The sequence below is a fragment of the Manacus vitellinus genome, unplaced genomic scaffold, assembly GCF_001715985.3.
Source record: "Manacus vitellinus isolate BGI_N305 unplaced genomic scaffold, ASM171598v3 scaffold_6_pilon, whole genome shotgun sequence".
In the NCBI taxonomy this organism is placed as follows: Eukaryota; Metazoa; Chordata; class Aves; order Passeriformes; family Pipridae; genus Manacus; species Manacus vitellinus.
In genome coordinates, this window is record NW_021940750.1 from 11650974 (window position 1) to 11675426 (window position 24453).

General features: G+C 38.0%; 1 protein-coding gene across 1 annotated transcript in view; it reads right to left on the bottom strand.

Annotated features, from left to right (window-relative positions):
- Positions 1-24426, bottom strand: part of SPRED1 (sprouty related EVH1 domain containing 1) — a 64717-nt gene extending 40291 nt beyond the window's left edge. Inside the window, exon 1 of the mRNA XM_029964115.1 lies at positions 23928-24426. Within this exon, the coding sequence (XP_029819975.1) occupies positions 23928-23959 (32 nt within the window). The 5' untranslated portion in view covers positions 23960-24426. The remainder of the gene's footprint in view (positions 1-23927) is intronic.
- Between the last annotated feature and the right edge of the window lie 27 nt (positions 24427-24453).

A 24453-nucleotide genomic window follows, 5' to 3' on the forward strand; every position in this document is an offset into this window, starting at 1 on the left:
TGCTGCTATTCCAGAAGACGAGTTTAGAAAATTGTAACCAGCTGCAAAGAAAAAGAATAAAAAGTACACATGCATTCCCCCTCCCCACCAAATATGTAATAGACCAAAATAAGAACACATTCACACTTTATAAATGATAGCTAGTCATGAGAACACATACAATAATCACTGAACCTCTCACTCTACTCAGCAACTGAAAAGGGATCCACCAAATACAGCTTCCTTGTTTTTGCAACAACACAATCTTAAACAAAGGGTTACAGCAGGGAGATAATGAGATTATTTAGTGTTATAATTATGTCTCATTGTTTCCTGTTTGGACTTTTAAAACCATTAATACCATCAGAAGAGCAACAGCCTTAAACTGATGGTGGGCAAGTTTAGGTTAGACATTAGGGAGAAGTTCTTTACTAGGAGGGTGGTGAGGCACTGGAACAGGTTGCCCAGAAAAGTGGTGAATGGTCCATCCCTGGAAGTATTCAAGGCCAGATTGAATGGCGCTTTGAGCCCTGGTCTAGTGGAAGATGTCCCTGCCCATGGCAGGGGGCTGGAACTAGATGATCTCTGAGGTCCCTTCTAATGCAAATAATTCCATGATTCTGTGATAAATTATGGGTTTAGGGTGGAACTTCACCACAAGGAAGTTCTGAAAAGGGAGACTGGAGACAGGTAAATTGAACTGCTCAAAATATATTAAAGTACCAAGAATCCAAGTCAAACATGATGCAAGCTCAAAATGGTTTTTAGACAGTAGAATCCAAGTCAGAGTGAAAGAAAGGTCTTCTAGCTTCAGTCAACCTATGAGACAAAAATGTCATGAAGGAACAACTCTACAGGTTGGTTTTTTTTGGTGCAGCTCTGACATCTATGTTGCACAGCTTTACCGAACAAAAATGAATGCTATCCACCGTAAAAATGTTTTAAATGGCTATTTGCCATTTCTATTACACAAAATAGTACATAATAAAATACCTAGACTAAAGTATGAAATTGAAAAATCTTACTAAGTTGATGTGATATATATTAAGCCATTCCAGAAATGTTTGTGTTCTTGTATTTAACAGCACTGGAAATGAATCCTGACTGCATAACTGAAGAAACAGAACCAGAAAAATAAATATCTCTGCTTACAGAGACAGAGGAGGCCATTACATATTCAATAAATATAAGGAGAAATTAAACTGGTAGAATGAACAAACGGGTGTAGATGGAGAAGGTAAAACTTAAGAAACTTAATTAGGCTGTTTCATTTGTACTTTGTGTTTTATTATACACTTTTTCTCTTATTCCAGCAACAGAAGGATCTTCTCTACTCATATTCCAAGCACAGGGTCTAGTATTAAAACAGTGAGAACTACAAACAATTTTCCCTTTTTATAAATAGCAATGAATTTTGAGTACTCTTATCTGCAAGGATACTGTTCAAGTAATCCAAATAAGCGAGGAGAAGTCGTTAACTGTTTTATTAGCTGAAGAAAAGCAATCAGCATTTTATTATACATCCTGAAAAGCAAGGTCAAAAGACCAAGAGCATATTACAAGTAACTGCTTTAGTGGTGCTAACAGACAATCTCTAATTTTTCAGCCAAATTTTTCACTATTTAGGAATTTAAGCCTCAAGTACCAGTTGTATCATAGAAGTCCATCTGACAGAATTCTGTAGACTTTGTTCAAAATCCAACATTGGGAATGCATTCATCACATATGAGCTTTACATATAGGAGGTACAGTAGTGTTTTTCAGGACTCTACTTCTTTAATTTGGTCATTCAAATATCAAAAAGTTGTGTTGGGAGAGAAGAAAAAACATTCTCTAATCATGCAGTAATTCCGAAACAGAATTCATTTGCCTTTGATTTTAAAGATACTGTGAGGAATGGATAGAAGACTTTTTTAGTTCTTAATAATTGTAATAATAGAAGTGACTATTTGAGTTAAAGAATTCTAGCACTGTCACTCTGCAATTTTAGCTCACCCTTGTTTTCTTAAGCCTTGTGTTGACTGGGAAGTGTTGTGTGACCAGTACTTAACACAACCATCTAGCTGAGGCAGTTTCATAAAAGACTAAGTTAAAAAGTGATATTGACTATTCCACATAAAAAGCCCATTAAAAGAACCAAACCAAAACCAACAACAAAAAAACCCCCACAAACCCAAGCCAAAAAGCAGCTGACAGTTGTTTCTTTAGGAAGCACAAAAAAGAAGAGATTGCCCAAGAATTATGTAAGGGGAAGAAGAGGGAGCTAAAAATGCCAGAACTCAAGTCACAAAAGTGAAGTAATAGATGTTTCAAAAGTCAGTGACATGAAAAGAGTGGGGGGGAAATATGGCTTGCATAAATTCTTCCCTACCAAGTAAATAACATCATGGGGAAAAAAAAAAAAAAAGGAAGAAAAAGATAAGGAAATAATCCCAATAAAATAAAACAAAGGATGCAGAAGGAATAGGAAAGCGAGAAGAAGCACCATCTCTTTTCCCCAAAAAAGCAGCAGACACATGAGAAAAAACTGGGCACCCTTCATCAATGAGATTCATAATCACAATGCATATCACTGTTTAACATGCAATTCTTATGCTATGGCTTTCTATAATACACTGATTTTTTTCCCAGAATTAAAAGGGCAGCATAAAATCCTGTAGCTAAATTTAAACTTGAAAAAAATCTGTTACCCTGGTTCTAAATAAAAAAAATAAAAAATAGAAATTTCTCATTTTTAACTGATTAAGTAATTTCCAGCAAATACAAGTTATTGTATTACAATCAATATCATATTAACAGTTTTAAATAATACAGGTGGAAAACTGCTAAGCATCAAGGAGTGGAAAGAAAGGTTCTAAGAAGCATTTCCACAGTGAGTACGCAGAGACAGCTGAAAACACACAGCAATCAGATTTCTTTTAATCTTTCCTGTAACTACTCTCTGCAGTCTGATCTCAGGAGGTCCTTTAACACAGACTGGAGAGAGAATACAAAACTACTGACAGTTCTACACTATCTTCTATTAACAAATCCAAGGCAACTTGCATACCTGCACTACAATTACTGTTATAAGCACTTCAATCTGGCACTGTTGCCAGAATCACCCTCCATCCTTCTCTTGCCCTGATAATTTATTCCTACCATGCACTTTCTCCACTGCTTCTGCAGCTTTGCAGTGATCAACACTGGGAAAGCTCATGTGAATCCAGAAGAAAGAGTAACTTCGATCCAGAACAATTATACAACCCTAATCAGTAAATTACTGATTTTGTCACAAGGCCATCCTGTAACTGCTCAAAGTGGTTCTGCAGATATGATACTTCAACACAAGTTCCACAGCAGTGACTGAACACGTGTATGAGTGTTTGCTTCACTATCAGCAGCTGCTGCAGCCAAACTCATTCATGTAAGTCTGTATGGATCAGAAAAAGAAGGGGTCAGTCACGTTACAGGCCAGTTGGAGCCTGCCTGCTTATCTACATTATATATGTATTTTGAGATTAAGACACAACTAACAATACAAACCCTCAGAATTTAAGTCACAAAGTTTGGTACAATTGACCTTTTTCTGCAGTATCGACATAACTTAGGTCTTAAATTTTCCTCTTTTTTTGGCTTCATATGTGTGGAATTACGAAGACAAACCATGTGAAAAGGTTACGAACAGTTTTCCTCCTAAGAAATGTACATTTTCTATCTCAGAATTCTTACTGTGAGAGGTTTTGGAGCTCTTTGTATTTAGTAAAGCCCAGTTTATAGGCTAACAAAATAAACTGAATTTCCTTATGTAATTACTGAATACACAAAGGAAAAGCACTCTTGATTCCAGAAGATGCAAGGGGATTAACTCTGGTAGCACAAAAAAATAGGTATCTTGAACAATGCAAAAAGTTTATCTCACAGTGTGGTGAGAGAAACTACAATTTTCAAGAAATACAACCAAAAACACATCACAAGATGCGCATCAATTATAAGCACATATAACCCACATGTAACTTTCAATTTTCCTATCATTAATCCATGTAAAAGCTAGTATTTTCAGTACAGAGACAAAAGAAACATGCACTATCTTGCTGCTTAAAACATTGATACAGCATATCTGGCCAAACTTTCATACACATAAACCAATAATTTTACAAAAAATTAACACTAAAGATTGTAGTCCCACTATATGAATTTAGAAGCCTGAATACAAACTGCAATAAGACTCAGGAAGGGTTAAGCATACTCAGTCTAGATCTCTTCACTGAAAAAGAATTATAGCAGCTCCTATTTGGAAGTTTAATATATACCAAACAAATGTGATTTGCCTGAAGTGATTCATCACTTCATTGATGCACAGTCACCAATATTCAAGGAAATATCACCCAGAAAAAAGCTTTAAAATAAAAAAGTAGCCTTTAAAAACAACCTAGAAAAATTCACTTGGCAACTGAACCTTTTCTGCTACAAACCATTTATTCATATTAAAGAATAACAAAAACTGCAGAAGTGACTATACTGTTAATTGACTACTTGTAAGGGAAACTCTTTAAATTTAAATTGAGACTCGTCAATTTACTGGTACAACACATTTTCCAAATTGCAGTACTACTGGCATCATGAACCACTGTTGCTTGTTACCACTTTTTTTTCCCCAGTTTGTGTGCTTTCATTATTATGCCAAGCACATAAGGGAGAGGAAATACAAATCTCCCCTCTACAAAAGAGGAAGAAGAAAAAACCCACAAAATGTGAAAACTCTACAAGTTTTGCAGCTATTCATCTTTAATAAGGATCACTATTTACAGAAAGTTATTCAGTATTTGTTGAGAATGCAAGGAAATACAAAATCCATGAATTTCAAGCTTTAAACACTGGATTCCAGTATACTGGCATTCAGAAGAAAACCAGCTTCCAGATTACACTCATGTAAGCATTTTGACACAGACAGACGATCCATCTCCAGGAGACAAATTAAAGGGCAATGCTCCATTGAACAGTTATACGATAGGAGTATACTATACTAACTATACATAGCACATAAATGGTACACACATCTCTCATTTTGTGAGTTCCTTATTAATTGCAAGGTATTATTCACAGGAGATGTCTAAACAGCCATACATGTGGAGTTCTATCAGTAATTCAGCATCTGTAGGTCTGCGGTAAAAATTACTCACTTCTGTGGGAAAATGGGAAGGCAACTAAACCTACACACCTAAATCCAGCCTGAATTCTTACCCCTTTCTTCTCCAGTCTTGAGGCACAGTTCTCCTATTTCCTTTGTTCAGTATGCAACTGTGAAGTAAACTGGTTGTGCAACCAAAACAGAAAATCCATCATCCCAAAAAGATTGTTCTGACAGATCAGTGCCCCAAATCACCTACAGTCATGTGCCCCTTATATCTAAGGCTAGGGTTGTGTAGGTGAATGCAAACTATTGCTTTCAGTGGCAGCCTGTAACTGTGCTTCATCATTAGAAATGCAGGTTTACACAGCTTTTTTAAGACTCATCTAAACTATTCATTTTGAGGGAGGCATTTATGTATAAAATCATCTTTAATCCACATGAAAGCCATAGAAGTTGCTCTCTGGTCTATACAAATTTTTTAATTCTAAATAGATTGCTCTTCTGTTTGTCTTATTTACTGTTTTAACTCAGTAAAGCAGAAAAGGTTTAAATCAGGCTGAAACTGATGACCAATATCATAGCCATTTATGTAACATAAAAATCCATTCGTTTCTCCTGTTCTCTCTGGGAACAAATAGACAACACTACCCCTTTGCTTTAAGGGACCCAGAAACCAGGAAAAAATTTCTGTTGCATTTGGCATATTTTTCAATCACTGTAGAACTATTTATACACCGGGTGTAAACCTTAGGAAAGTCTCAGTCAGTCAGGATACTGCTACAGTAGTGTTTTCCAGATACAGCCTGTAGTGCACACATTCAATTGCACATAAATTTTGAAAAAAATAGAAGTTAAAAATAAAAAAAAAAATCAAGCCATAATTAACTTTACACAACTAGAGGCTGAGAGCACCACGGCCTTGTTTCAGATATGAAATAAATACTTTTATAATTTTAAATTGAAAATAGCCCTGTAAGTCTATTTATGCATTTACTCTTCATACTCATGTTCCAGCTTCCTCAGCAGTATATACATGGTTAAAACCCATTGCCTATTAGAATAAACTTCTGGTGGGAAGTGCTAAGAATTCACCCCACTGCCTACAAATCTATCCAGAAATCTGTTCTCACTCCTACTTCCTCCTGTCTGTTCCTTTCTGAAACAGCAGTAGGGGGGTTGGGAGTTTGCCTTTCCTCTACTGGATCACGGTTGTGTACATGAACTATACCAGACCATATGGCAAGCTCTCTCAATTCGTAAGAGGCAAAACAAGCTCCCTACCAAGCCAATCCGAAGAGAAGCAGGTAAGGGCTAAAGCCTAACAGATACCAGCATCCACGTGCCTATGTTCATAGAGATCAGTTACTACATCTTGCCTATATATTAATGTAACGAGCAGGAAATATAGATAATGTTGCTTCAAGGATAAGAGCAGCCCTGTCCATACTCCCACAAGCATTTACAGCATGCTGCAGCTTCTCTCACAAAACTACCCAGCCGTCTACACACAACTTCAAGTAGTCCAGAGAAAAATCAAGGACTTGAATGCATTGTTCAGCACACAACATGGGTTTGACATAAAGCAAATTACTGTATTGCAGAAAAAACAGTGCCTGTTTGATGAGCAATGCATGCAGAGGATAAGCCCACCAGTGGGAGAGTGAGACTAAAGAGAAAGGTTGAAAGCTGAAAAGAAACCTCCATAGCTGCCTGGAAGCTGCCAGGCAAAGCCAGGCCAAGAAGAAATATAGTGGAGACTGATTTTCCTTTCTTGCAGGGAAAGCATTAAAGTTTTACTGAAAATCAAACTGCAGAAATCCAATAGGAAAACCACCCCAAGACACAGTACCTCAGAAGATAGTCTACTACTCACTCTCAGTGAAGAGCAGATAAGTTTCTCAAAAAGGCCCAACCTTTAGATGCACGAAGTTGTGTTTAACTCAGGTAAACCTAGGATTGTCTGATCAAATACAATGAAATAGGATCTTGCTTATTTCCTTTGCTGGGAAGTTAAAACTCATTTTTACAGATACTTTATTTTCAATTTACCAAAATAATAATTGCCTTTTACAGCAGCTTTTAGCCCAGAAAAAAAGTTCTTATATAAAATAGTACAAAATTCTGTCAACATTTTTATACCAAGTTTTAGGGAACATGACTTACATGAACATGCAAGGAAGTGACTTGACAGAAAATAGCTCCCTCAGCTGGAGTTGTGTGATTTTTACTTTTAGTTTAATTCAACTAGTAATTATATTTGTATAAGAGTAATGTAATTTTCTTATTTTACCTCTTCTGCTCACTGCTATGTTCTTAAGTTCTTTACTACCACACAGATAGCTTACAGAGAAAAACAACAAGCAGCTCTACTAGAGGGAGTAGGGAGACAAACCAAAGCAGCAGAAGGCATTGTCTATTACCAGCCCTAAAGAAATAAAAAAAACAGAGACAAACAACTGTCAACTAGCTGGAGATACATCCAGGCTCTGCCTATACTGAAACATAACTACAGTAAAAAGCAAAACTAGACCACAGTTTGCAATTGCCTCATTTCTTCATCAATATCCTACACAATGTGGAGACAGACATGGGCTGTACAAGATAACACTGCATAATATTCTGCCTTTAATTTATAGGTATTAATGCACCTGTAACCTGCAACCAAAGATCCATGATATTTGATACAATAATAGCAGAAGTGTTATTGTAAAGAACCATTCAATCCTTATGTTAAGGTTAAATATTCACCCCTCTCAATTTAAGAAATTGAACATTTCACTCTGTCCACACTACATAAAGAAAATACATAAACAATTAAAGAAACAATGAATGAGGTGGCCAAGGGTTTTTAACAAAATCTCTAAGCACTCAACTAAGAGGAAGCGTGACCACATCTCTCTCTCCCTTAGAGAGCAAAAATCATCCTCTACTGAAACATGACTCTACACATGACAAAAGACTGCCACTTCCAGAATAGCAAAGAAAAACAATTTTCTTTTCGTTGGTAAGCAGCTATGAAAAGATGGCATCTTTCTATTTTCTTGGTTCTGTTTTATGCCATAATTATGATGATTAAGCATCTAAAAACTTAAGGGTTCAAATGTTGGAGTGAAAAAGTTGAAGGGTTATAACCCTCGCTCACTTAAACCTTACAATGAATACTGGTAAGAGGATGTCAAAGATGCCAGTAGCCTATAGCCAACCAACAAACAAAAACCACCAACAAAACCCTAATAAACCCACCTTTGGCAGAAACTTCAAAATCTGTGTTTAACAGCAGTGAATTAAAATACTACATAATCTAATAGTTAAAATATTAAATCTTACAAGTTCTACAGGGCAATAGATTTCAGAAAGCTCATGGAACCTCTTTAGGAACAAGATTCTCCAATTCACACAACAACAATTTGAGGTTCAGTTAGTATCAAGAACCATTACTTCTTAAAGGGCTTTTCCCAGGCAGATTATATGTCAAACAGATTTAACCCCAGAGATGTAACATGATCTTATAATAGTTATGACTAAATTACAAGTTTTAAAGTAGACAGCCATCAAAGTAAGGAGAACGAGCAATCGTGGATTCAGGAAATGTACATTGCCCTATAGTCAGCTAATGGCAACTTTAATAGGATGTGATGGATTTTTCTCCACCAGGAGAAAATACTGCCTGCATTTCTGCTTCAACAACCCACGCCAGCTGACTAATGGAGTTATATTTTTGTCTCGTATGAGGATGGTTACTTGCCCATCCTCTAGCAGTTGCAGAATGAAACATTAACAGCAGCTGTGGGGTGAACAGAAAAGCTGCTCTATTTGGTAGCCAAGACCCAAAGTACAGGCCTTTCCTCTTGAACAGTGGAGCTCATTTTCTGCCCCAGTGACAAAAAGACACAGCACAAAACAAAGCCACTTTTAGGGCTTGAAAGAGCTACCCGAAGATACTTTTAAGGAGTAATAAATCTTCATGGGGAATAAAAGTAAAGGATTCACAGAAATTAAAAATAGGGTTCTTGGACAGATAAGAGCCCTTGGGAACTTAGAAGCTGTTGCTGAAAAGGAATCCTCGTGGATCCAAACAGGTTTCTTAAAACAACTCTTATCAAGTACCATTAAATATAAAACTCGGCATAGTAACAATCCGAATCCTAACAGACCAATCCCAAAGAAGCACTTCTGCCACACTACTGAATAATCAGCATATGCCTGCAACTAGAAACATCTTTTTATGCAAGCACTTGGGCTTCAGTCCTGCAAAAATTTAAATATATCACTCTAAGTAGACCTACAGATCTCTGTGGAAGTCTGTAGAGTTTATCACACACATAAAAGCTAACATATATTTATAAGTCTTGCAGGATAATTGCTTTTGGCAGAATATAAATAACACTGCTCTAATGTGTTTCAGCATCATGGTCTCCTGCTTTAGGAGCCAGACATTCTGGTGAAGCCTGTCATTCTTCATATAAAGAATGGCAGCTGCATAGCCCACAGAGACATTTAAACTTCTCTTTGCATTTTCTTTAAAGTTTCAGAGAATAGTGTTTGGGCATTCTTTAAAAGTAGCAAGAAAGCTAAAAAGTGAAGCTGATAAAAATTGCCTAAAAATGTTTTCTTACTACTGCCATGGATACCAGCGGTAGGACTAGAAGCAATTCTTAGACAAACTCTCTATAGCTTCCAACACTTTCAAACAGTACATCAATTAGGCTGTGGAGTTTACCAGGTATTTTTCCAGAACCCAATGCACTGGGTGACAGGGCAATAACTCAGTAAGAGAAGCCGTCTTAGTAACGGACTCTAAATGTTCAGTGTACTATATACTTCAGTGAAAAAACTTGAAAATCTGCTACAAGAAGATCTTTCAAATAGCAAGATAGGTATCTGAAATAATTTTAGAAACTTAATGCCAGCAGTTTGCCTAATTGATTTTTAAATGCATACCTAAAACTAGACATTAGATTTCTCTCCTTGTCAGTCTTCTTTATCTTTTCAGCATTGTCTTACTGTCTCTATTGCCTTTCATTTTAACTTGCAGCAAGGATAGACTTGAGTAAAGAAAAGAAACTTTGGTAACTGTCAATGCCATTGAGAATTAAAAGAATGGTATATATCACTTCCTGCAGTCACTACGGCTTCTGCAAGCCCCAGCTGGAACAGTAGAACTGTCTCGGCAGAAGGTCCAGCTCAAATAAGGGGAAAGGAATTAATATATTTTGTAGACATAGGTAGCTCTTACAGAAGCTTTACTTTTGCCCTTCCACATCCCTCCCCCGTATTTTTATTTGATACTTTCATCCCTCTAACGCCACCTTGAAAAAACAAGAGTTTCACTGAAGATACATCACCAAGATTTTACAGCTGAGAAAGTGTTTCATGCAACAAAACCAGCCCTGGTGTAATTTAATTCTAGTCCAACACCACTAACAGCAATGAGCGGAAAAAACTTATTTTAAAATACTCAGCAGCTCTCTCAAAGCCCTATGATTTCACATTTACAGTCTGTATTGCCTTGGTCCAAATAAACAGTTAGAATTTCCTTGAATTCAATTTATTTCCATTAAACACATTTTGTTTTTGTACAAAAGTGACGGACCTACAGTTAGGTGGAACACACAGACAAATTTTGAAGTATTTACCTAACTTTTAATCAATAAATCCTATGTTTGAATCTCAATTGTATCTAGTGTAAAATAGCATCTTAAAAAAAACACACACAAAAAACCAAACAACGAAATAAACAACAAACACACCCACTTTCCAAGTGTTAATGAATGAGCCTTGACTGAATGAAGACTGAAGAAAGGTGACACAGGCAATCCCCTCCCTACTTCATGAGGTCCTTGCCCAAGGCCAAAGCCCAAGAGCACCAGCACCTTTCTCCATCTGCTAAACCACTACTTTGGCATCAGAAAGCATGCAGCTGACACTAACATGACCATAAATTCAATGCATTTCCTAACAAAACTGAATTGCTAAGTTCTTCCCTAGAACATCATGCTTACCATTTTCCTTCATCCCCTTATTCATGTGGTTCTTGTGAGACAAACCATTTAAAGAAATACCCATGCAGTACACAGATACTGAAGTACTTCATTTAGATACTAAGACTAATTTCAAGTTCTAACATAGAAACATGAGCAGCAAATTATACCAAAAAATTAAAACTGAATAAGTTGGAATAGCAAATTCAATTCACTTTAACTTCTGAATGCTTGAAAACACAACACTTGAATTAAGAAGAGATAAATCATCTGAAACTAAATTATTGCTAAAGTCAAATGAAGCCCTACCAAACAATTACATGGCAAAGTTTCCTGACAAAGAATCCAAAATCAAATAATGTATTTCAGCTCAAACCTTCTAATGAGGAAAACAGATGCACATGGAATTTAACCAACTTCCATAGCAAGTAGAAAAGTCAGAAAAAGGATGACAACAAGAATTTTTGCCAGATCCCTTATGGCAACTCCTATGTTTTTCTGTAAAGCATTAATAATACCAAGGTAACAGCAGCATTAACATCTTAAGATAATACAGTACTAATATTATTCATTTGTGATGCTCTTGGAACACTCTGTGCAGATATTAATTGCATCTTTGAAGATCTTCAATACGTACTAAGTTTCTCAAACATTTCCAAAAGAAGATTTCCAGTCTCCTAGAAAGGAGAAACTGTAGCTGACTCCTCTGAACCATCACTTGCCTTGTCACAAAAACTTCCCCAAACCATTTCAAACCACAGATCTGCTTTACCATTAAAAAGCAAACAAGCAAGCCTTTAAGTTCAGTGAAATTTAAATAAATCTACTCCCACTCTCCCTCATTAACTGATTTCAACTGTAAATTTGCTTTAGTTGCTTTAAGAGGTAACTATTAACTACATAGAGACAAACTTATTTTTTGTCAAAATGACAACACTAGTACCATTATATTTAGTGAAACTGCTCATGTTCTTACACAGCTGTAGCTTATTTTGAAATACTTCACAGGTTAACAGAAATGGTCTGGAAAAAAAAAAACAACAAACCCAAACAAAACCCTCAAACCCATTCTGAAAAGAATTTCAGATTATGCAGTCTATCAAAACCCATTAAAACAAACCCACCCATAGCACATATTAGTTACATCATTACAAATCTTCATACTGCCTGGGGGAAGGGGCATTTAAAAAGAAATTCACACTTACCTCTTAAAAACACCCATAGAATTATGAAGATTTGCTTGTGAGTACCCTTTTCTGTATAGTTTTACAAAGGAGCAGAAACTTTCAGACCCTTCAGAGCCACAGATAAATAATTTTGTACAATCCTAAATGATATGATTAATACTGAAGTCAACTGAACTCCTCTGGATCTTGGAACCTAACTGGTAGCAGCCTCAACCACGAGACTGGGCAACTACTGCTACAAGGCTAGTACTAAAATGAATAAAGCACACACTCAACATTTTCCTTTGTGCAGAAAATGGTATATAATGGAGCTTGAGAAACTGAAGATTAATGAAGAGAAGTTTTATCATTAGGAAAAAACAAACCTTACAAAATCATGGACAGAACTAATACATAATCCTCCTTGCCTCTGCTGTCAGATACTAGAGCAATTTCTGATCATGCTCTCATGGGAGTTAAAGGCATACAAACACTACCTGGCTATTTAAAGTGTGAGAAGTACTGATCCGAGCTTCTTGTGATCTACTGGAATATTGTGGGAAGAAAGGGTTAGACCAAAAGATTTTCCTACTTTTTGACCAGCACTGTTATTGACAAAGGACATATTCCAGAGACAAACAGAAGTAAATTCTGACAAAATTATTTGGAGAGCTATAGTAAGAATTCATTACTATGAAATGTAATGAGGAAAGCAAAAACAGTCCTTTGGAGAACACCATTTTCCAGTGTAAATAAAGATAACAGAAGTTATATCCTACTGTAGACACGATACAACCAAAATTTTTTTTTGTTAATGATAAAAGCTTGAACAGTATCTTTCAATTCAACTGTTAAGGCTGAATTTGTCAGGAATCAAATATACATTTTATTATGTAGACAAAATAAGGGAATATTTGTCTCAGTCAAGGAGTAACAACATTGAAAAAAATCCCCTCTCACCAAATACACCTTAGATCACAGATATTAATGCTCTGGGAAAGGGCAGTTATGTTTTCTCCACTGTAAAATACATAGCTATAAGTTAGCAAAGAAACAAAAAACACAGAAAGTAGATAATCTCTACCATAGGATATTACAATTTCTGCACTATCTGATTGTAATTGCCTTTAAAACTGTGAAGCAATCTCAGAAAACCTGACCAAAAATCACTCTTGCCCTTGAGAAGTGACAATTGTTCCTTCCTCCTTGGCCATGTGAAATTTAGTTAGGATATCTCTTGCAACTTCTCTACTGAAATGATCTTTTTCTAAAGCACATGGCAAAAGTTTGGATCATTGTGCCCTATTTGGGACGATAAATCATTGTTTGCATGCTCTTGATGAAAGGAGTATGAGGATCTTAAAACTAACCTGAAGCTTTTACTTCATCCATTGAGCTTCAGTTGTGGGGATCAAGCTCAAACAGCACAGATTGACCAAAACACAGAAAAGCCAATCCTGTATCTGCCAGTAGCTGCTCAGGCCTAAAAAGCAGCTGAAATAACACTCGTTATTCTTCAAGTTTAATCCATACATTTGATTTCGTTTGGAAAAGGAGATATACCTATAACTGCAGTTCTACTGCAGGAAGATTTATTTGCAAATATCAAAAAAGTTGAATTTTCTGTAGCAAAGAAGTGACTCAACATTGATTTTCGACATTTCTGTAATGTCTTCTTCTTTCACTGCTGAAAGGACGATGAACTTGTAGCCTGTGGGAAGCATTCTGTCTTTCTACAGCAAAGGAAACACATGTTTGTATTTGGGTTATGTTTTTATTGTTCCAGAGCAGTAAAAAACAGGCTTCTTACTACCATTGCTCAAGGGTAAAACCCTGGTATTAAGACCTGTAAGGGTGCTCAGTGCACCAGTGAAAACATCTCAAAGAGACACTAACCAGTGTATTATTTTCCAGAGAAGCTTTTCGGGATAAGCTGTTAGAGAACATTAATACAGAGAAATACTCAGAAAAAAATGCCTCCTAAAAATGTTAAAACCAAACCAAAACCTACAGGGATGAGTCTCTAAAAGCCAACACACCTCCAAACATGGAAAAGATATGCCATTTCAGAAGTAACAATCAAACAAATGGAAAACAAACAAAAACACACAAAGAAACAAACCCAACAAATAACTAAGTAATCAATGCAAAACCCCTACAGTTTTAGAAAGGTACAGCAGAGAAGGAAAGAGAGGAGAGAACCTGAAAAGGCTCCTCTAATTAGCTAACTAAGCTTATCAGTTTTCCCCTAGTTAACTACAACTTACTCCAGGATAAGGAGAATAAAAGGTCCCCACAAGAACTACACTATACGGAACTACAGCACTCTAAATTCATGTCTTGCTCTGGAATAGCTTCCTTGAAGAGACCTGTTCTTCATACACAATTCAACTAATAGACGAAGAGCAGCTCATGTTTTCTACCTTGTTTCAGGGGAATGAATGTGGACATATTCTCCTTTTGCAGAATTTGCAGGTGGCCATAACTGAGAAATGAAAGCTAGTGAATTCATGCACCATAAGCCTAGAGAGTTCAAAGAAAAACAAAATCAGGTTTGTATCAGTGACAAACATAAAACTTGCTTGCCCAAGCATCTCCTTTACACTATGCAGAACACCCTAAGTATATGATGGAGGATACTTAAAAAGCATGTGATAAGGCAAAGCTACTTCAACTTTTGAAACTATTACCAAAAAGTCATCTTCACCCCTCAGACAACCTGAGGGGGAAGAGGGAAGCATGTAATCCCATAACAAGATTCCCTCAGCCTGTCTGCAGCCAAGAGGCTGAGGTGGAGGTTCGGTCACCAACTCAGTTTTCAATGCCCCAGGCAGATGCTTAACTGATTTCTGCAAATCCTCCATTACCTAATGCAGGGTTGTTAACATGCACGATTATTCTCCATCACCATAGTAACAGAGCACGTACATTTTAAGGTGCATATGGGGGCTCTTCTAGAGGATGTGTCAAGTTGAATACAGCTAGGACAATATAAGATATTTTAAGTGAGCCCCGTTCAGTACAAATACAGAAAGCATGAAAGTACTGTGCTAGAGATCATCACAAGACTGCTCAAGCAGTGGTTACACATCCATTAAAAAGTTTTCTGGAGGCTGAAAGAAGTAGGAGATGAAGCGAGATTCTGTCAACGCTTATGGGCCTTAATGCATTAAAACAGCTGTGTAATAATGGCCTGATTTTACACACACAAACTTCTTCGGGAAGCACAGAGCATAACATAGTAAAAGATTTTGTGAACACCACAGTTTACCTGTAAGTTGCCCTGCCTGCCCTTCCCCCATCAAAAAAAACAAGGTAGGAAAAAAGATCCAGAAAGAAAACATACTGACTGATTAAGAAATGATAAGCAACTGGCATTTTCATTTCAATGAGAGCTCCGAGTACTTTGCACTTACATGCTTTAAGTATGAATGACACTATTCCTCCAGGACACAAGTGACACCACAGAAACCCTTATGTTAGGTGCCTCCACAGCAAATAAGCCCATACATGTCAACAGCCAACCCCTAACAAACCTGTCAGAACACTGCTTTACCTTTCAGTATTAGTATTTACAGAAATTTAACGCTTATTAAGATGCAATCTTCAATTACACAGCATGACCAGAAGGTGCACAGGCACCACATCTGTGAGTGACCAGAAGGTGCAGTCCTCCTCCCTCACACAGGAGGAGAAGCAAATGAGGCAAGCAAGGATCTAAAAGAAAGAAAATGAGTATTTCCTAGTATTGAAGGTTTGAGAGCAGAACCCAGGCTATCTGATTATATTCCTGGATCTGCCTTATTATCAAAATCATCAAAATTCATACACCCTGGCCACACGGATTCTATCTGCACAATCTCAACTCTCAAGCCTGAAAATTCTCAAGCATTTAATTTTACAGCTTTGCATTCCCTTGGCATGCTCATTGTATACCACTGGTACCAGCAATCAATTTCTTCTCCATTTTTTTCTTTAAAATCTTGCAAAATTAGAAACAGCAACCCCAATTTCTTTCTGTATCCAGTAGCCCAGACATCAGTAGCATCAGAAACACAAGTGGAACTTGTAACAAGATAGATAATTGCCCTCAGAAGAGAGCACAAACATACCCATCCTAAGTCTATCCTATTAGAAAACTTCCAAATTATTCTAAAGTGAGCAAAGACCAGTGATTATCAACAACAACTAGTGCTTAAAAACATACAGCTTTGGTACCTCAGGTCAGCTACTTCTGTAGATGAAAAACCCCCTCAAGATTCCCCATTTTAAATGTATGGGCCTCAACTTGAGCTTCTTTACCCCTTTTAAAAATTGTGCTCCTATTCAACATTCAACATACATTGGCCTCAATCACAGGCTTCATATTAAGGTGTGCTGGACTGGGATCCAGAGTAGAGTAAGCACATCATGCAGAGAAAGAAATACCCAGGGCTCAGAATACTTTATCCTATCGGAGAGGCTGAAAAGTTTCTAAGTCAGAGCAGGTTCTGTACTCCCACCTTTCACTACCCTTACTTAATTCCTTCAAGAGGTTAAAGAGAGAGAAATAACTTCTGCCCTCGAGGTTTGTACCACTTCACCAAAACAGTTCTGCACAATTTCTGAAAGAAAAAAAGTGCCAGGCAGGAATCCTCACTGACAGCTATATCTTACCAGTCTGGGGTTATGCAGTCTGACCCAGAAACAATTTTTAATAAACCTGATACTAGTTTTCAGTAATGACTTGCTTCATTAATGAAATTCTCGATGCTCCTTGTTGGTTTGCTTGTTTGGCCACAGCATTTGACTTGAAACTGAAATAAATCAGTTTCGTTTTTGCTTTGACAAACTTCAGTTTAGTATCGCAACTAGTCAGCAGGACCCAAAGAAAAAAGGGTAGTTGTCAACAGTTGTCAGATCATCTTGGGGAAGACCTATTTATTTGGTACTGCTTTCCTGGAGTTTCTAAAAAAAAAAAAAAAAAAAAAAAGACAACTTTTCCATAGACTTTAATGATACCTGCTCTCACAAACCATTCAAACCAACATCATCTCACAAAACCATTCAAGTCAAACATCTGGGTCACAGAATTTCTTCTGGGGTCCTGAACAGAAGAGCGTTAAACTCACTTTAACAGAATTAGACTTCCTCATCAAATTAAAATATCACAAATAGCAGTAGTGAAGACACAACAATTAATACATCGGGGGGGGGGAGAAGAAGAAACAGATCCTTTACCACCTCATTTTTAAGATGGTTCAGATGTTTCAATTATATATATTTGGGGAATTCTTGCATAGCACACACATGAAAAATATTTTGTTCTAAATGGAAGCCTGGTATGAGGCAGCAATGCAGAATGGAACACAGTAACTGATGAAGCTTCTGTGGCCTATTTTCCCTACTTGAATTGAATTATTTACTGTCATATGACAGTGAGTTCTTAGAAAAAAAAATGCTTGTGAGTGACCTCCTTGTATAGATGCATTTATTGTCACTATATTGGGACATTATTATTATCACCATCTATTTTCCCCACCTTATTTGGGGCACTGGGAGTTAGTGCCTGCAATGGCATACAAGTCAGTTGTTATTTAATCAGAATCACATTTATAAACAAATCTTAATACTCAGAGCATTTAAATGCACATTTTTTTTGTCCCTCAGCATAGCTAAAGATTTGTAGGTTGCTTATTTTTTTTAAATTCTTTTCTTGTCATATGTAAGGGAAAATTAAAATAAAGCAATGAATATAAATAAATTAACATATTTTTTAACAAACTGATATCACAGATATCAGCATGATATTACATAAAAGATAAGTCTGAAAAGATTTGAAAACACATGCACTTAAAATGTCTGCTTATTTCGTACAAGTAAGTATTGTTCAATGCCACCATAGTCTTACAGATTGATTCCTATTACAATTTTCAAGTAGGAGAAGTACCAGGCTTACCCTAGTAAAATATACCATAAAATATGTTACCATATACAACATATATGAATGAATGAGAAAAAACACAGGGAGTAGTGACAGTCAACAGATTTTACTAGAGCATAGTCTAAGCATCAGCAAAAAAAATCTTCTCTTACAGAATACAAAAAAAGTAAGTGCAACAGAAGTATATATTGCTATTGTCTTAAGACTAGAAATATATGTCAATACAGAAGAGCATCCAGTCCTCTTCCTTCCCTCAAAAACCAACCATTGCTGAAGATAATTTCTGCTGACTACCAAGACTGGTTAGGGGACACACCTAACAAAGTATTAGAAAGTATAAAAAATGTTGCAAATGTCTTTCCATCTTATTGAATTTTAATTTGGAATATTTGTACCACATTAATGGCCAGTAATTAAATAAATACTTAACAACAGAAAGTGCTTTCAGAAAGAGGCATGAATATTTTTCAAGGGAGAGAAGAAGGAACAAATTTTATATTTTTAGTGACCATTTAATTTTTGTTTACAATCAATTCCAGCCATTCAATAATTGTGCAAACTGTGTTAGCTAAAATTCACTTGCTTAAATGTTGTTGCACACTAAAACAGAAAGGGGAAAGACAAAGATTTTTCCTTTCTAAGGCAGCCATAAAGCAACTGGGATTCTGAACAAAATGGCAACTTCCAGATATCTTTCAAATTCCTTTAAGGAAACTGCAAAATGTTCCAACTGAGAAAGAAGATTAAGAGGAAGAAGGCAGACATTTAAACATTTGAACAACAGCATTTAAGACAACATACACAGTATGTCCTATCATAGTTACTTGTTTTGAATCAGGGGAATGAAAACCAGAAAAAGACAAAATTATTTCTTCTGCCTCCTTTTTAAGCTTGTATCAATACTCTTAAAAGTATTTTTTATTTCCGGTGTTTGTTGTAATCCCATCAAGTCATCACCAATACATACAATTTCCCCAGATATACACAAGAATGGGTAAATAACAAACAAAACTGCCAGTGTTTAGCCTAAAAACCACCATATTGCCCTCAGCTTTAATCCTGTGACTTCCAATCTTGTCAAGATATATTCCTTTCAAGAAAGGTCTCTACTTTTAAAAGGCACACTGACATCCTCACTGTCACTTTAACACTTCAAGAGCATTGAATTTTAAATGAACAAACAAGGGAAACACTCATCATTCTTTAATTGAAATATTATTGCTGGCTCCAGTTATGCTGCAACATCCCAAAAGCATTTTTCTGCAGTATCACAGTAATCAAAGATTGTTGCTAGAGTGAATCTTTTAAAAAAAAACAACAAAACCACACCAAACTGACTCTCGGATTATGTAACATGCAAATTCAGTTTCACCTTCAAAATAGCGTCACGTAACATAAAGCCAAACAGACAGCAAGAAGCAATTCATAAGACTGGAAATGCTTCCCAAGGACTCTATAAGGAAACATTCTCTCAGAAGAAAATACATCAGAATTGCAATGATTTAATACAATCAGTTGGGTTAAAAGATGCTTTCCTTAAAAAACTACTTCTTTTTACAAATTCCTTTCATTAAGGGATGAAAAATTTATAAGTCTATATATGGCCCAAACAGCAGAAAGAATACTAGCCTGCTGACAAGTGTTAAAATCCTCCCAGAACCAATAAACCTAAAGTAATTAGCATTACTTTTTGCGATACAATTTCATGTTCATCTTTCAGTATCTTAGCTTGTAATACAAATTCAACCCAATTCTGAATCACAAATGAAGTACAAACAGTATTTTCATATATACCGAAGGAAAATATAAACAAGTACCTTATTTAAAAACATAGTTCAGTTTTACTTTTCAAATCAGCACTTGAAGATGTTTATAGCTTCGTAATCTAGAGGCTGTTAAGCACACAGCATCACTATATACTCTATCTAATTCATAATCTCTTTATTAAATTATCTAGGAAAATAAGTATAAGATTAACCGTATTTATGTGGTAAAACAATTAGCATATGACAGTGAATCTGTAAAAATACAGTATGTAAAAGCACCTCTGAATACAATTCAAGAGCACAAGAAAGTGCCCACCTGCAATACAGAGGAAGGTAAACAAGCCAGTAAAGCAGTGTTCCCACTTTTCAATAGCAACAACTCAGACTCCATCTTAAGCCTGTCATCATTCATCCCTACTGAATGGGGACTACACAACATAATTATTCTGTTGTACCTAACACTGAATTCAGTAGCATTTCTATTCAGCAACAAAATCTGCCACCAAAACAGGAATTTGGTACAGTGCTCACTGACCTCCCTGCTTTGACATTAAGTTGCATGAATAGCAAATCAACCCGTGAGTCCACAAATCTACAAATTCCTTAAGTGAAAAACTGATAGTATTTGTGAACACACTGCGTTGATGCTGTCCACACGGACTGCAAAACACCACTGAGGGGGAAAAAGACTAAAATTATCTGGAAGTATAGAAACACTTCCACGTAACTAATGTGTCACGTAACACCATCTGACAAGTACAATAACATCACTATAAGAACAATGTAAAAGTCACCAATGAAGACTCATCTGTAGCAATGAGAATTTTATAAGGCTGCCTTCCATATGTTCATGATCGAGAAGAAACCTGTAGTCCTTAATGCAGCTTTTTAATTAATCTTTCCCACCACTACTGAGAATTTAACATCATTAACTGAGGTCAAACTCTAGACACCACAAATATTTATATCTTACTCCATAAAATGAAGTTTTATAAACAAATAACACTCAATTACCAGAATATTTGCTATAGCCACAATGACACAAAATGCATTGCAAAGTACCGTATTCACTCTTATATGAGAAAAGATCTGTTAATAAGCTCAAGGCCATTGATATCATCAATGATACTGATAAAATTAAACACAGTGAATTTTGAATATATGATCAATTTCCATTTGTGGATCTGTCCTGTTTTCACTAATGGTTTATCTGGTGTTTCAATCGAATTTCCCAACCATTTAAAGTGACATGCTTGTACTGTGTGCAAAAAGAACAAGAGAGAAATAACAACTCTGGCCTCACCAAAAATGCTGTCAAAAAAAGCAGAGCAACTGAGAAACACTTTTTATTTTTCTTCTGAAATTCTAATAACTGAAGTAAAAAAGAATAAAAATCTATTCTTTGAGAAAAATCACTGTTTACAGTGCTTTGTAAGACTATACACATTCAGTTCTATAACTGAATAAACTCGAACCAAATACTGTATGTGAGCTTTCCTTTCTCATATTAAGTAAAGGTTAGTAATATTTCAGGTAGTCTCTTAGGCTGCAGTAACAACAGGCCTCCTCCACTCCATGAATGTATAATTAAGGATCACCTCAGTGTAATTTGTTAGGCTAATGAAATAGGTACTCGTGAGCAACGAACATCACCATTTTAATACTTGCAACCACAAAACAGTTACATCAAACAAATGTATTGTCTGCTTTAGGGATTCTTCCTCAGTAAATTTCATTCAATTTTATTATCTTTTTAATTTTCAATATATTTAAAATCAAAGTTAAGACACTGACCTCTAAACAATTTATGCCAGAATAAAAACATTTCCTGTATTCTGATATTTCAGAGGTCTCTTTAGCCATGGCATAGATTAAGGAGAAATAATGACTGCTAATCTGCTGTAAAATTCTCAAAGTAGACAAAAATGAACCACAGTGCTGATTTCTATCAATTTAGTTGTCTTCACTGTCATTTGTATTTTACGATGGGCAACATTTTCAGATGCCTCATTAGGTATGATCGACTCCCTTCTGCACCAGGTTGATATTTTGCATATCTAAGACGGTATTGTTCAATAAAATGTAAATTACTCCAAATGGATTAATATACTGTTTTCAAAGCACGTTAATAATAATGAATTTGAATTTCAGTATTCTATTTTTGGGTCAATATTTCTGGAGGGGAAAATATTTCAACATTTTCTGAATATAACTCTTCCTAGCTTAGATGATACAGTGAGAAGGCACTTCTGAATTAATGGTCCTTTATAGGAAAAGGACAAACTTAAACTATAAAAATAAGCCTTCTCGTCCTCCCTGCAGCCCCTTCTACAGTGACTTCCCATGCTCGCAGCCATAGGCCCTCTTTCTGTTGCCTTCTCCGATAAACCTGCCGGCCTGGCTGCCTCTCCCTTCCCATGCAGGTCTGATCTGCGAGGCTGCTGAATGCAGACACTGTACTGCACTGTGAATGGACAGCCAGGTATTTTATGAATGGAGCGGATCACGTGCTCCCAGCACCTCCCCGAGCTGATATTTCCCACATAACTGTGTCAACAAGCAGCGAACAGCACATATTAATACAGCAGGTCCTGGAGACCTTCCGCCGCCGGCCGCGGGCCGCAGGCTGGCCCTCGGCGCGGGAGCATCCGCTCCGGGCGCTCCGCAGGGCAGGTTCCGCCGCAGGTCAGCGGTGGTGACAGCAATTCTTTTTCTGTAATTTTTTTTTTTTTTTTATGAATGGAGATTGTGGTATGCAAATGAGAGCGATTCACAAAAAAGGAAACATGGCGGCGGCGGCGGCCCCGGCTCCGGCCCCGCTGGGCGGGCGCGGCGGCTGCCCCGGCCCGGCTCCCTTCGGCCCGCTCAGCGCCGCGGCTGGCAGCGCCCCGAGGCCCCGTCCCCGCTGGGCCCCGCTTCCCCGCGGGCTCGGCCCGCGCTACTCCCCGGGGACCCGAACGCCTCTTCGGGGGAGCGCACGGGAAGGTGTGCAGGCTTTGCCTGGAGGGAGGCAGTGAAATGGGAAACCCTTTTTTCCTGCCGGCAGAGCCCCGTCCGCACCCTGTCTGGCACCCCGGCTGCTCCCCTGCCCCTCATCGCTACCCCCAGACACAACAGGCGCAGCGCTCCCTCTCCACCGCCATGGCCGCGGCAGTCACCGCATCATTCATAAAATCAGCCCGAGCAAACCCCGACATCGCAAATCGTAATGCTACGGCTCGGAGACCGCAGCAATCAACTCTAAACTTCCCGATCACAGGAAAAGTTTCAAAATACTTCATATTCCTTTTTCAATGCCATAAAGAACTCGGATGTTTTCTGACAAATATTTATCGCCTCCGACCCAAAATGTATTTCAAAGACAGATTACATTCAAGGGGATACAGCCGCACACACACAATCTCCTCTGGATTGCCTTCAAACCCCTCACAGTAAAAATATTAAGAGATCCTTGAACTGTCCCTTTTCTCTCTGAGGAGAAATAATAAAAAAAAAAAGTCACAAGTGCTCATTAAAAGAAAAAAAAAAAGAGCTTTAGGGTAGGTTTAAGCTGTATTTACACTGGCTGACTCATCCAATTAAAATTCAGGAGCAGTTTCCTGCAGGATGAAGCTCCCACACACTAGTTTCCATGTGAAATATCTACAAGTAATAGGATATTATCAGAGGTGGTACGTGCTGATACCTCTCTGGGCATACTAAACCCATCCTCCCGCTCCAAGACACCATCGTTATCTGCACCGTTTTCTGTCGGGCTTTAACTAAACCAAGCTTTTCTGGCCGCCGGCTCGCAGCCCTTCCAAACTAAGCTCCTTCACAAAGAGGGAGCTTCTGGGCTTCCATGAACGCGAGCAGCAATGCGCAGTCCGCGCAGGGGTAGGACAGGACACGTACGTGCGCGGGCAAAGGCCCCGCGGGGCGCAGAGCCGAAGGGACGCGCCGAGCCCCATCCCCATCCCGATCCCGGGGCGGAGGGGAGGTGAGGGCACGGCCACCTACTCGTTGTTAGAAGTCGCCGTCTCTTCGCTCATTTTCTCCTCACCACGATCCGACAGGCACACGGAGCAGCACCGACGCAGCCAGGGCGCAGCCAGAACTCACCAGAAACTTCACCATTGTTACCCCCCCGGTCCGCCGCCCCCGGCCAGGGCACGGGCCGTGCGGTGAAGTGAGGGAGAGGAAGGGAAAAGGGGGAGGAGAGCGGTCTTTATCCTGGAAACGAGAAATCCTGTTGTCCGGCGGTGCAGCGTATTTCCCTTATCTTAAAAGGTGATGATGGTGGTGTTGAAGGTAGTGGTGCAAACAGCAGCAACAACCACGGATCTTCTGTTCTCGAGCTGCTCCCGGTTAAAGGGGGACAGAGTTGTAGAGACAAGGGATGGCTCCCTGCCGCAAAAAGCTGCACCGCACCGTCCTCCCGCTGCAGCTCATCTCCCGCTGCAGCCGCCTTCGCTGCTGCCCTCCTCCTCCTTCTCCTCCTCCTGCTGCTCGGCCGCCTCCCTCCCTGCCCGCCCGCCTCCCGCGC